This window comes from Lissotriton vulgaris, chromosome 2_1 (assembly GCF_964263255.1).
Source record: "Lissotriton vulgaris chromosome 2_1, aLisVul1.2, whole genome shotgun sequence".
NCBI classification, from domain to species: domain Eukaryota; kingdom Metazoa; phylum Chordata; class Amphibia; order Caudata; family Salamandridae; genus Lissotriton; species Lissotriton vulgaris.
This window is the reverse complement of record NC_141687.1, coordinates 344344023-344357989: the sequence shown is the minus strand read 5'-3', so window position 1 is coordinate 344357989 and position 13967 is coordinate 344344023. Positions and strand designations below refer to the sequence as shown.

Sequence of the window (13967 nt, the reverse complement as noted above, 5' to 3'; positions counted from 1 at the left end):
CCGGATGCCTGAAAGTATGCCGAGAGCTGAGGAAAGCCCAAACCTCCGCTGCCTTTGGGGACGTAGTCACTGTGAACATAGAACGTGGTCGTTTATTGTTCCATAAGAACTTATTAAGCAACCCCTGGAGTTTCTTCAACATGCCCCTCTGTGGCGTCAGCGGCAACATCTGAAACATATAAAGTATTCTAGGGAGGATTGTCATCTTAATGGCAGCTAGTCTACCGACCCAAGCCAAGTTAAGGCGGGAGACCTGTTCAGCCAGCCCAGAATAATTAAAGGAGAGCGTTCTAGTCAAGGTCGGGGCCAGGCGGTTACCAAGATACGTGATGTCGGACTGCGTCCATTGAAAATCAAAGTCCCTCTGCAGATCTGCCACATCAGCAAGCGGGACTGATACATTCAATATTTGAGATTTAGAGAAGTTGACTTTAAACCCTGCCCCTTTGTGGAAGGCCTGAATCTCTGCCTACAAGTGCCCCAGGGAGGGGTATGGATCTGCAGCGCCAAGATAACATTGTCTGCACATAAACTTATTTTATGCACATCAGCCAGAAGCGTAGACCAGTGATATCGGGGTGTGGGCAAATGGCTCCAAATAAAACGCGAAGAGGAGCGGCGAGAGGAGGCACCCCTTCCACGTCCCCCTGGCAATGGAGATGGATGCCGATTTGTATCCATTGACTCGTACCACCGCTTTGGGAGCTGCATAGAGGCATTGGACCCAGCGTAAGAAGTTGTCACCGAAGCCGAACGCTCTCAGCGCCTCAAAGAGGAAACCCCAGTCTACTCGGTCGAAGACTTTCTCCGCATCGATGGATAGCAGAAAAGCCTGCGCCTTTGATCGATGCACCAAGTCCAGCAGATGGAGCAGCCTCTTAGAATTATCTCCACCCTGCCGGGTGCGTATGAAACCTGCCTGGTCAGGATCAATCACTCTGTCCATTAAAGGAACAGCTTAGCATCTAAGCAAAAAGTACAGAGCCTCAGTGGGGACCTATATTTCTTTTGCTTTTGCTTGGTTTGTCTCTCCCCCCTCTGGACCTTAAATTACCCGGGAGAACTCTTTCCTACATTACAGCTTAGCATCTATATTAAGGAGCGAGATCGGCCTAAAAGGGCTGCATTCGGCAGGATCTTTCCCCGGCTTGAGGATGACCGTGATGGCCTCGTCAGACATAGAAGGGATGACCGACCCGGTGTCAAGGAAGGCGTTGAAGAGCCGGTTTAAAAATGGGGCCAATTCCCTGCAGAAAGTTTTAGAAAAAATGGCAGAGAACCCATTGGGTCTGGGAGATTTAGCCAGCTTAAGCCGGGAGATGGCCGAGATTACCTCCTCCACGTGGATCTCCGCCTCCAACGCCTCAACTGAATCAGGGAACAGGGGCGTGATACCAGCTGTTGCGAGATATTGCTTTATGTCTGCAGGCGACGCACCCTCCCTCGTGTACAACGACTGGTAAAAGTGGCGAAAGGAGTCAACAATTCCCGCATCATTAGTATGGGGCATCGCCCGGTGATCCCTGATTTCCGTGATGGCATAGGCCTGGGCCCGCGCACGTGAGCTGTGTGCCAACTGTGAGAAGGTGGCCTGATATGCAGTGCTCACTATTCTAGTGAACACTATGTATCAGTCCAGCAACCCTTATTGATGATTGGTTGTAAGTCAATCTTATAGACCAGCTATCCTAGTAGCGTGGATACGAGCAGTCTAAGGCTAAAGACTCGAGAGGGCGTGTTAAGCCAGCTGTTATACCACACATATACCCCTTGAATACCCAGAGAAAGGACACCACACAAGTGTTATGAAAATAAACAGTTATTTATTAAGAATCACAACAGCCCTGTACTCTTTATGAGGACAGGGTACTAAGCACAAACCAAAACTCTTACAAAAATACTTAAGTTAGCACAGTATATACAAATGCCCGAGGGGCACGGAAAACCATATACTCTGAAAGTGGAATGCGAAATTACTAGCAGGTAAGTACAGTACGAATAGGCTTTGGAATCGCTAGGACTTGACTATAGAATCGTTGATTACTTCTAGGAGACCCAGGGGACTCTGGTGCAGTGTGTGCACTCTCACGCGAGATGCGGGACAAAGACTATGGTAGCTAGAAATTGCAAAGTTAGTGTTCTCGGGCGAACCCGACCTGGTAGGGAGAAAACGAAAGTAGATTCTGACCCTTGGATAGTGAGGCTATGCTGGGGCACCGAAATGCCGAAGTTACCTAGCCCAGGGGCTGCAGCTGCATAGGACTCAAAAGACGTCGGGAATCCTCGTTGACGGACCAGGAGCCTGGAAGAAAGAAGTTGCTGGCAGGCGACCAGTGAAGAAAGTTCGGTGGATCCAAGCCTGGATCGATGGAAGATGACACCTGAAAGCAGAGGGGACCAAGTTCGAGACTACTAGCCAGTAGTCAGTGGGCACCAGGAGGGCACCGGATGGTAGCCACCTCGACAAGGTGAGTGGGTGACGCTGTGCTCGGAGATCTCACGGACCAGGAGGCGTTGTCGGCGACCAGGATGGAGGATCGAGCTGTCCCACGAAGATAGAAGCTGTCGGCGTCGCTGGACCCAGGATTGGGCAACAAAGCCTTGGCAAATTCAAGCCCACGCGGTGGACCTAAAATGGCGTCTGGAGTGGACCAGGAGGGTCCGGGGTGCCTCTCTTGAAGAAGGAAGCAAGGGCCAGTCTGGAGCAACCAGACCAGCAGCAGTGTTGTCGTCGGGCGTCGTTCAGAAGGCCACAAGCCAGCCGGCTAGTAGCCAAACAACGCGGTGCACAGCAAACAGCAGAAGGGCCCCACGCCGATCGTGGAGATGCAGGGAGGCTGATCTTGGGTGCTGGAGCTGCGCAGGGTTGGGGCTTCTCGGACCCCAAAGCACTCACCCGTGGAGGACACGGTGGGCTTGTTGTAAAGATGTTGTGCAGTCTTGGCGATCGTCGGTCCCTCGAGGTCTCGTCGCACTCACGGTTCTCAGCTTTGCTGTAGAGGTGAGTAGAGGTCAGAGGTGCCAGGGAAGCCGGGTCTCGTCGAGCTGGGTCGTAGGATTTGTGATGAAGGACTTGCAGCAGACCGCAGTGTTCTTTAGGATGGTGCCCGCTTGATGCAGGGTGACTACTCCTTAGCCACAAGGGAGAATCTTGAGGAAGAAATCTTGAAGTCCGTTCGAAGAAAGTCGTGTCTTGATTCCAAAGATGATCTAATTTGAACAGGGGGCCCGCTCCCATCTTTATACTAAAAAAGGGGGCTGACCCGGTGACTAGGTCCTGCCTATGGGTGGGACTAGGAGGGGGGTGGTTACACCCCTCTGCCATGCCAGACTTTCCCCAGGCCAGGGGCTGGTGTGCCCCTGGAACTGGTTCTGACCGGCCTATGCGTAGTGAGCACCGGGGTGCCACTCAGCAGTCACCTTCCTGAAAAGCCCTGCCTACCCAGGATACACAAAACCATGTCTGGGACGGTGCTAGCACCGCCCCGGACAGGAAACCCTTTGTCCAGGCCTCCCTCGCTGGAAGGACTCCCAGCAGCAGGAGGTCAGACTCGTGTCTGTGGTGGCAGCATCCCTTTTGTGGAGCTGAGGCTTCAGTTAACTTTAACCGGGGTTCACAGTTACATACATGTCGTGTCCCTCTAGAAGGGTGGAATGCTAACCCCGTCGCCAGAATTGGCGAGGGGTTAGTATTCCAATTCGTATGACACCTTACTCGACATTTTTTGATAAAGCAGTACCAAAGTTAGCATTTAACCGCGAGGATTATAATGCACTTAAGAGTATATGGTATGCGATATCATGGAACAGCTATTAGGACTTGGTTCTGCAAGCTGCAGACAGGCTCAGCTCATGCCAGAGCACCATCTCACACGATTCCAAGCACTCTGCCTTCAGGATTGTCAAGGCCTGCCATTGGAGTGACTGATAGGAATCTGTGTGTCCATTTTAGGGTTAGGTATAGGTATACTACACCTACAGCAAAGGGTGATTACACGACTTTGCCCCAGCTGTCATGCAGCCAGTTGTGTCAAATTTAGGAGGCCAGCCAGGGGTGGCATAATACATGCTGCAGCCCCTGGCAGCCCTGGGTACACCTATGCCCTGAGTTACAGGGTCTGATAAGGTGGCCCAGTACCAATTGGTAAATGCACCTAGGGTACATGTCGTAATTTAGAAAGAGAACAGCCAGGCTGTGGGTCTGATTGGCAGGCCCACAGCCAGAGAAAGTCGTAAACCAGTGAAACAAAAGCAAAAAATCTGGGTGATCATAGGATTGCAGACCCTACTCTCCTACACCAACATCCTGCCTCCTTTATCTCCACACAGGTACAATTTGTGGAGCAGGCGAAGCAAGGCGTATTTTACCCTATCAAGATCCAGATGCTTGAGCATGCGCCTCTTTGTTTCTAGTTCTCTCCACACCCTAGGCGCACCTGTCCTCTTATGTATTGCTTCCAGTCCCCGCACTTGACCATCCAACTCCCCCCGTTTCTCCCTGTGCAACCTAGCATACGTGGCCGCTAGTGCAATGAAATCCGCCCTGACCACTAACTTCAGAGCCTCCCAGATTGAAGCTATCGCAGTGTCCCCCACCATGTTTTCAGCTAAATAGTGAGTGATTGTGTCTCTAATCTTCGCAACGACTGAGCCGGCTGAAGGGGGTCGCGGGCTGTTCAGGGAGACTTTCACCGATAGGAGCGCGTGGTCTGAAAGAGAGCGAGGTGCAATGTCAGCCTCAGAAAGGTGTGGTAAAAGGGCCGATGTGGCTAGGAAGTGGTCCAGGCGCGCATACGTCTTGTGCGCAGCAGAGTAATATGTATAATCGCGTTCTTGGGGATGCTGCAAGCGCCACACGTCATGAAGCCTGCCCTCCGCAAGCCATTGCTTCCCTTCCGGGGTGCAAGCACCGGCGTGGGACACCCTGTGTTCTGACCTGTCTAACCCGCCATCCATCACAAGATTAAGGTCCCCAACTATCAATATGAGCTCCTCGGGGGAAGCAAGAACCTGCACCAAGGCCATGCGCAGGAAAGGCTCCTGTTGGGTGTTCGGGGCGTATAGGGACCCAATGGTGAAAATCGTGTGTCCCCCACCTACCCCCCCGTCCCCCCCCCCCCCCCTCCTCCCTGTCTCGCATGCGCCGAACATCTATAGAAAGGGGATGAGTTTCTTGCAGGAGGCACAGATCACCATCTGCATTCTCGAGTAGGGACAAAACCGCAGAACGCTTCACGGGATTGTTGAGCCCACGAACATTGAGGCTCACCACTTTCATCTCCCTAGACATAACACCACAAGTAGGAGAGGGTCGCTATCGAGCTGGTCCCTGCCAGGAATGAACAGCACGCCACATACCGATCGAGTAACCTGGGCCTGCTCTCGGCATCCCCTTGACTGCACCACCCTCTGACTGACCTCCCAGGCACCCTCCCATAGCGGATAGGAGACAGCCACACCCCGGACTCTTCCAAAAGCCCCCTGTATCTGATGCGGAGCTCCCCCCCCTCCCCCTCCCTACCCACCCACCCCCAACCCCACCCACAAAACCAAGTCCCATCAACATAGAACAGAATAGGACAAAGAGAAAGCAACAAACGACAGTTCGTAAAGCAGGCTCCAAAGGCTGGGGGATGTGGCACCAGTCATCATCATTCCTCCAATTCCGGATACGGAACTCTCTCTCGAATAAGGACATAGAGTACAAGTGATACCTGTTGGGGGTGGCCCCCTCCGACGCCAGCGATCCACCCTCTTAGGAATCACGAAACCGTTGCACCGTCGTCCGTTGCTGCTTCCATCACTAGGGCCACGGAAGCCACCGCAGCCCCTCTCTCTTGAAGGCATGCTGACGGGTCGGGCCCCCTTGCCGACACGGGCCTGCCTACTCTCTTCCAATCCGAGGAGCGTCGCCGTCGCCCATTAGATGTGCCACCACCTTCGGACGCGGAATCAGGACGTTCCAAGCACAGGATTTCCATGGCCGCTGCTAGGGACCGCACTCAAACCAGTTTATTCTGCCACCGGAAGATAAGCCGAGAAGGATGCCCCCAGGAGAAGGCAGCATTGTGCTCCCGCATGTGAGCTGTAACAGGTCTAAATTCCAGCCGTTTCAGCAGTGAAGATGCTGCCAGGTCCTGAAATAGCAAGGGACGATGGTCCCGGAACTGTAGGGGATTAAAGTTGCGTGCCTTCCTGAGAATCCGCTCTTTCAGCTGAAAGTCATGCACGCATACCAGTATATCAGGGGGTGGGGCCTTCGGACCCCGCGGTAATCCAACTCGGTGCACTCGGTCCATTTGTATCACTTGTAAATCCTCTTCATTCAGGACGTGCTTAAAAAGGGCCTCCACATACTCTCGCAAGTCCAACCCCTCTCCCTTCCAAGGCACTGCAAAAATCCTTATGTTGTTGCGGCGGGACCTATTCTCCAAGTCCTCAGCATGGGCTTGAAGGTCTAGATTCTGTTCTGTCAGTCGAATGACCTCCTGCTGGAGCTGGTGTATGTCCTCCGCCGTCCCCAATTCGTGCTCCTCCAGCGTCGCAACACGTTCCTTCACTCCATCCACGTCCCTCCGTACTTCCCGCAAGTCCGATGCCAATTGGGAGCCCAGCTCCGAGATATCTTCCTTAATGGCCGCGAAGAGTTTGATCATAAAGGCTTTGGTTGCGGGTTCCTCATTCTCACCCCGACGTGGTGACTTATCGGCCACTGGCGATACAGGTTGGGTTGCTCCCTTGGGCATCCCATCCTTTCCTAGTTTGTCCTTCTACAATCTAGTTGTCACCATGTCGCCCGTCGTCTAACCCCGCTGTCAAGTCACGCAGGAGACAAGGGGTGTCACCACGACTGATCAGGGATGCTTCGCCTTCCACACACCTGTGGGGGGGACCCAGACGTCGAACTGACTAGTCCCCTCGTGCCAGCTCCTGGGCTGAACTCCACGTGCCAACAGGTCTGCTACTCCTGCACTCCACGTAGCTTTTCCTCCAGAGGCCCCACCTCAGGCAGCAAGCACATGCGGGGGGCAGTGTAAGGGCTATACGACGTGCTTGACCAACCAGGTTGGTCGCACAGGTGGCACAACGGGCCGCCCCCTCCGTGGACTGCCTCTAGGGTGTCTGCCAAACACCGACCACTGCTCTGCAGGCCGCAAGGCACCTCCACCCCCGCTGCCTCTCACCTCCTCAGTCGCACATCAGGACGCGCTGTTGTCAGCACCAGTATCAGCGCTGCGGGGGATCCACAAGCTTCACCGGGATGGCAGGCCCAGAAACCCCGGCCTCGAGTGGGCAGCGTCGCCGAGCCTCTGCCCTCCGAACCCGGCGCCTGCTTACTGCACCACACACTCACGGGCGCCGGGGATCGCTGTCGCTGCACCTCCTGGCACTTTCTCCCGCTGCCCACGGCAAACAGAGGCGTCGATTCCGCTGGCCCCTGTCCGGGCAGCTGCTCTGCTTCGCCGCACCCTCCAACTCAGGCTCTCCTGCCGCCAGGGCCCACACTGGTACCCAGACTCCGCCGCGCTACAGGCCGCTCCGTTAGCCGCGGCGAAACACCGATTCGGCGGGCGAAATGGGACCGCCAGCTGATCCTATGCAACAACGGGATACCAGGCGGGATAGAATCACGGGTGGATGGGGACCCCAAGAGGTTGCTGGACAAGGCTTATAAACTCGTGGCACCGGAGGGACTCAGAAGCACGTTCTACTCCGCTGCCATCTTGGCCACGCCCCCTGTACCACCTTTTTAAAGAGGCACATTGTGTGTATACCTTTATTGATCATACATTTTGTTGATATAGAAGGTGGCCGCTAAAAGCGAGCCATACATTATTAAAACATTCTTGCCGTACAGGCATTGTACCACGAAGTGCAGCGTACTCTGGTTGTAGCAGAAGGGAAGGAGTGGATTTGCGGTCTCCAACTTTCGTGAAAATTGGACATTGCAGAAGTTGCTAATCTTCCTAGTGGACCTCTTTCAGACAGTTCTGGTAAGCGGTTGTTTTTGTGGCTGCTGACTCTTCTTATGCGTCAATGTCCATTGTGTGTGATGAGTTTGTAAAGCGTCTCCTTCACCTTGAAAAAAGAAAACTGCTTTATAACTCTTTATTTACCAGTCCATCTTGGATCAGTAACTTAAAAAATTGGTGACTGCAACAGTCCACTTTTATTTTTTTTTATTTTTGCCCTTGCTGCACTGCATCTTGCTGATGCTGTAAAACTTTACAACAAAGCCTTCACAGAACCAGTCGGTTCCAGAGGCTAAACTGCATGCCACCAGGGTTACTAACCTAATTTTCAAATACTACATACAAAATATTTTTTCATCTAAATACACTTTTATTAAAACTCGAACGAAGAACAATCCAAACAACTGTTTCAGATTTACACAAACATCCAGTACTCCCCCATGGCTTATTGTTTCTGATCTGGAAAAAAAGATGAATTTTCATATTTTTCTGTGAAAACTTGGCACATTTTACATTTCAATTCCATCCTCTACTGACTCCATGCAAAAATTCTCCTCAAATTGGCTGAAATTTACTGAGACATCACAGGAGAAGTTAATCAATACTATCACTAATCTATATGGTGTAACCACTTCTTTGAAGGCATCCCAGCTACACATGCAGAAGTAACAAGATACCAATATGCTTTGTGTTAGGCTAGCCTATGGGATGTTGCCAGGCTGTCTCAAAACCGGTAAAGTGAAACATCAATTGAAAAAAGCCACATCATGCTCAGATTCGAAACCATTTTTGCCCTGTCTCAAACCTCCCTTTCCCTTCCAAAAGTTGCAGAGAAATGTGTAACCAAACACTGCATCCAGTTCACCTTTGAAAAATAATCCTTGGGAAGACTGTTTCAGTACTGAAACTGATAGGCTACTATTATGGACAAAGACTTGCTGAGTACTTAACTCTGTTGATTGCCTTTGATACTTTTGAGGAATACATTTTGCTGGAGTTACTTGTAATTCACATAAAAACACGCACACAGGCATCGTAGCAATGTCCTGAACTATAATAGAAATGGTCTCAACTGCTACAGTATGACAGGAAATAAACTTTATCCCAGGCCTTGACATCTGTTCTTGTGCAGTGATGGCTGTTTTTAGTGGAACATATGTCAACTAGACTTGTACAAATTATTTCTCTTTCTTTTTCTGTCCAGAGATATTAAAGCTGGAAACATCCTCTTAACGGAGCCTGGCCAGGTGAAACTTGCAGACTTTGGATCAGCATCAATAGCATCTCCTGCCAATTCCTTTGTGGGGACACCATATTGGTAGGAAAGCTGTCTGAGTAATACACTTTCTTCACATGCTTGTAGATGTTCACAGCTCTACCAATTTTGGTTGCTTCAAATTACTCAAGGTCTCTACTTTATCTTGGCAAATTAATTGAGTTAGCAGTTTTTGTAAAATTTAGGAGCATTTGGTTTGAATGCCACCTATATCAGTACTCTTATTTGTTGTATTATGTTATGAACAAGACCCTTTTCTATTTTATGTTGATTCCACAGATATGTCAAAAAGTCAGTAATATGTGTGTACTGCTAAAACCCTCTGCTGCTTTAGAACCTAATGACTCTCATCCTTCTTGAAAGGCATGCCTGTTTTTCATGCCTATAATGCAGAAATCATTTTTAGGACAAGCCTACCACGTGACCTATTGTCACCATTTCAGGATCTTAGTGTGGTTTAAAGCCCACCCATTGGTTGAATTTATTGTCACTTATTTGCCTGCTTCTTACTTGATCGCTGACCTTTCTCATTTTGCGCCTGTCCCTCCCCTGAAGCATACCCTTTTTACTTTTGTCCTTCCACTCCTTACTTTTAAGGAGCTACTCTTTTCTTTTTACTTAAGCACCCTTTGAGAGTGCGTGTGTTTTCCCCGCTGTCTTCCTTGTATGCTTCCCTCCCCTGATCGCACCATTTTGCTCTCATCTCTGGCTTTTACTCCTGTGCTTTCTCATCTTTGTGCTTCGCCCATTCTTTCTTGCCCCTGTGCTTCGCCCCCTGTTTATTTTGTTTTCTCTTGTCTGTGTTCTTCTCCCCAACTACTATATGTTGTCTGTGTCCTTCCCTCTTCCTACCACCTGCACTCCATGTTGCTTGAGAGGAGGGCCCTGTTCCTACCGTGGTCTCACCTCAAGAACCCATGCTCAAAGCCACTGTGCTCCTACAATCTGCAGTATGTGTTGGACTTTTTCCTGACTCCGGTAAGTTTGCAGGGTAGTTGAGCAGCTTTATTCCCCCTCCCGTCAAACAAAGCTGCCCATTCACCATGCTTGCACTAAAGTATGGGGGCACCGAGGCCTGCAGATCTTTTTTCCTGCTCCAGGAACAAGGGAGTTTTGTTTATGGTCCGTGGTCTGGGGCGCTGCAGCTGTGCTATCGGCAGCTGATACTCTTCTTGGATGAGCTGTAGTGCTCATGCAGCAGGGCGTTACAGCAGAGGGTCTGTCCATTCCAGACGCACACCGATTCCTTTGCTTGCAACCAGACTTATGTGATATTGTAGACCTTGTATTTGTTTATGCTCTGCAGGCTTTGTTGGTATGGCATCACATGGTTTCCTAGTCTGTGTTCAGGCTAAGAATGTGTTGTGTTTATACTAGTTGTGTTCTTGGTTTATAAAAGGTGGCAGTGGGTTTGACGTGCCTTCATGGGCTGTTTTCCTTGTGTGCTGTCAGCAGATAAGGTTACAGTATGAAGATGTCCTGCATAGTCTGTCCTCTATTCTTGAAGCGTCTGTAGATTTATATGGTTTTCTACTGAAACAACATGGGACATTGTCTTTTTTCAGAAATTTACTGGTTCGAGGCATGTGGGCTGCTGAATTCATATCTGTGCATAGATCGCCGCCTAGTGTTGGGTCCGGATGATTGCACACTGTTGTCCTGGAAGAGTCTTCGAAGTATCACGAGATAGGTGGCTCCTCCTCTGGACTACAGTGCGCATGGGCATCCTCTCCATCCTCAGATTGTTTTTTTCCGCCATTGGGTTCGGATGTACTTTCGTTACTCGGAGTACGGAAATAGCTTTATAACTTTCTAAAGGCCATAAGGCCTTCGGGGCGTCGGTATTGTATCTTCGATCGGTACCAACAACTTATTCCTGTTCTTCCTACTGAGGACGTCGAATCGGGCCTCGTGGCCTTCTCGACACCAGGGCCAATCGTCGATGGAACAAAGTCCTTTCAAGCGATGCCCCAACTGTAACTCTAAATACCCACACATTGATAAACACCCAGACTGTAATAAGTGTTTATCTCCTGAACACAACAAAGCCGACTGCTTAGCTTGTGCTCAATTTCGCTCAAAAAAGACTCTTTGGGTTCGACGTGCGGCGAGGCAGACGATGCAGAGGTCAGCGCCTGAGCCAGAGAATATCTTTGAGGACGACGAAGAGGTCGTCGAGACTGAAGACTCGAATCAGCAGTCGGAGCAGGGGTCAGAACACGACTCCAACTACTACGTCGATGACGAGGAAGACCTCATCGAGGTAGGGGACGACGAACCAGGCATATGAGCCGTCGAGGACGACTCCGGCGAGGACACTGGGCCGACCGTGAGTACAGAGCCCAATATATTCGCAGGTTCAAATCCAGAGGCTCAGGTCGAGGCATCGCCGGAAGGCCTTAGCCAAGATCAAAACGCCAATTCTATAGCCCCGCAGTTAAGCCCGGCTAAGAATATAATACAAGAGCCATCGGTGCGACATTACCAAACTTTGGAAAAATCGAAACCGAAAGTGATAGCAACCAAACAAAAACAGAAACTGATCGACATCCCATTCTACGGACCGAAAATGGCGGATCCGTCGAAGCCGACCAAACAAAAACAGGTTGTCGACCCGTCGAGGTCGCATGCAAAGGTTGTCGAGGCCAGAGCCACTACTCCTATGTCCGCGATTAAGCTGAAGGCCGACGACATAGACGTCGACGCCTAGCAACACAAAGAAAGGACTCGAACGGACAACGGTTGTCAATCCCAAACTACGAGTCGAACAACCGAAGCAAGGGCACACAAAGACACTTAAGCCAAAATCAAGACTCGAGCCGAAGGGCTCCGTCAAACCAAGGGAACAAAACATCGCTCCCAAGCAGCAAGCTCCGAAGTAGACACCGGGCCAGAGGATGGCTATCGAACAACCAAAAACAGTCGGATCGATTACCACGGCTACAGAAAAGATCATACAGTCTACTAAAACGGTCCAACAACCAAAGTCTCTCGGACCGATAAAATTCGGACTTCCTCCGCACGTCAAGACGGGGATGGTCGAACAAGATAGCAGATTCGAACCGACCCAGACAAAAAGGCCAAGATTGGGGGAAAGAGCTACAGAACCTGAAGAACATGATCCGTCAGCTGAAAAACAGTCCAAACTGTATGTTGACCCCGATACTGGGAAGGTTACCCTATTAAAAAGAAAAATCAGGCCTGAAACTAACGCTGAGTCCTACAAAATACCTCTAAAGAGGAAAAGAGACACCTCAACATCTCCAGTTCTCTTTGAAACTATCAAACCATATGTGCAGGAGACTTATATGTACTCGCCCACACGCACAGATGACTATGGGGAGTATGAGGACAATGACCAGTATAATTATCCGATGGATAATGACCAGGACACACAAACTCAGCCATGGACTGACCCTGTAGATCCTGGAGACTCTCAGACAATTCCTGACAATACTGCATACCCTGTTAAAACATCGCCTACAGAGGACACAGCTGCCTTCAACGCACTAATAGAAAGGGCAGCATATATTCACTATGTGGACATGCATGCAGATCCCATTGATGAAGACTTCCTCTTTGACACTTTCAGCACCTCTGAGAAAAACGTCAAAACATTGCCAATGCTAAAAGGGGTGCTTAAACATGCAGGGGATATATTTAAAGACACAACCAGGGCGCAGGTCATTAACCCTAGGATAGAGAGAAAATACAGGCCAGCCACGGTTGACCCTACATACATTAAGGGACAACTGCTTTTGGACTCTTTAGTCGTCTCCAATGCACGTAAACGTGCTAATTCTCAAACCTCTGGCGACGCTCCACCTCCAGACAAAGAGTCCAAAATTCTGGAGGCCTCAGGCAAAAGGGTGGGTGCTCAAGCAGCTAGCATATGGAGAATTGCAAACTCGCAAGCCCTGTTAGCCAGATATGACAGGGCGCACTATGACACACTGGATCAAATCTTCCAACATCTACCAGACCTTTATAAGGAACAGGCAGAATTCCTGATACAAGAAGGAAAGCTCATATCTAACGCATCCATCAAATGTGCTTTAGATGCAGCAGACACAGCAGCCAGGGCTATCAACACCAGTGTCATGTTCAGAAGGCATGCGTGGCTACGCATCTCTGGGTTTAAAAATGAAGTTCAAACCACTTTACTTAATCAACCTGTTAACCCTGACTATTTATTTGGTCGTGATGTGGACACAATACTGGACAAAATGAAAAAGGACACCGAGACAGCCAAGTCTATGGGTGCCTTGCAGTCACAGCAATATAGAGGCGGTTCCTTTCGTCGCTCCGGCAACAGAGGAGCTGTTAGAGGAGCCTCAACACAGCAAACCTCTTACAATAAAGGCAACACGCAAAACACCTACAACAAGAACAGTAGGGGTGGATACCGTGGCAATAACACCAAGGGTAGAGGACGAGGAAATAACAGCTCCAGATCCTCCACCAACACCAAACAGTGACTTCTTGTCACTGCCCCCAGACCATTTAACACCGGTCGGGGGAAGACTACAGCAGTTCCTGCCAGTCTGGAAAAACATAACTACAGACAGGTGGGTGAGGCAAATTATACAGCATGGCTATATCCTAGAGTTAATCTCCACCCCACCCAACATACCCCCAAGACAACGTCCTTTGTCCGCAGAACACCTACACTTATTGCAGCAGGAAGTCATCAGCATGCTACAAAAGGGGGCCATAAA

General features: G+C 50.2%; 1 protein-coding gene across 2 annotated transcripts in view; it reads left to right on the top strand.

Moving 5' to 3' along the window:
• The window catches only part of TAOK1 (TAO kinase 1), a 1246355-nt gene that overhangs the window by 479151 nt on the left and 753237 nt on the right, over window positions 1-13967 (top strand). For both annotated transcript variants that reach the window (XM_086955104.1, XM_086955103.1), the window contains exon 7: window positions 9178-9291. In XM_086955104.1, the coding sequence (XP_086811230.1) occupies window positions 9178-9291 (114 nt within the window). The remainder of the gene's footprint in view (window positions 1-9177; window positions 9292-13967) is intronic.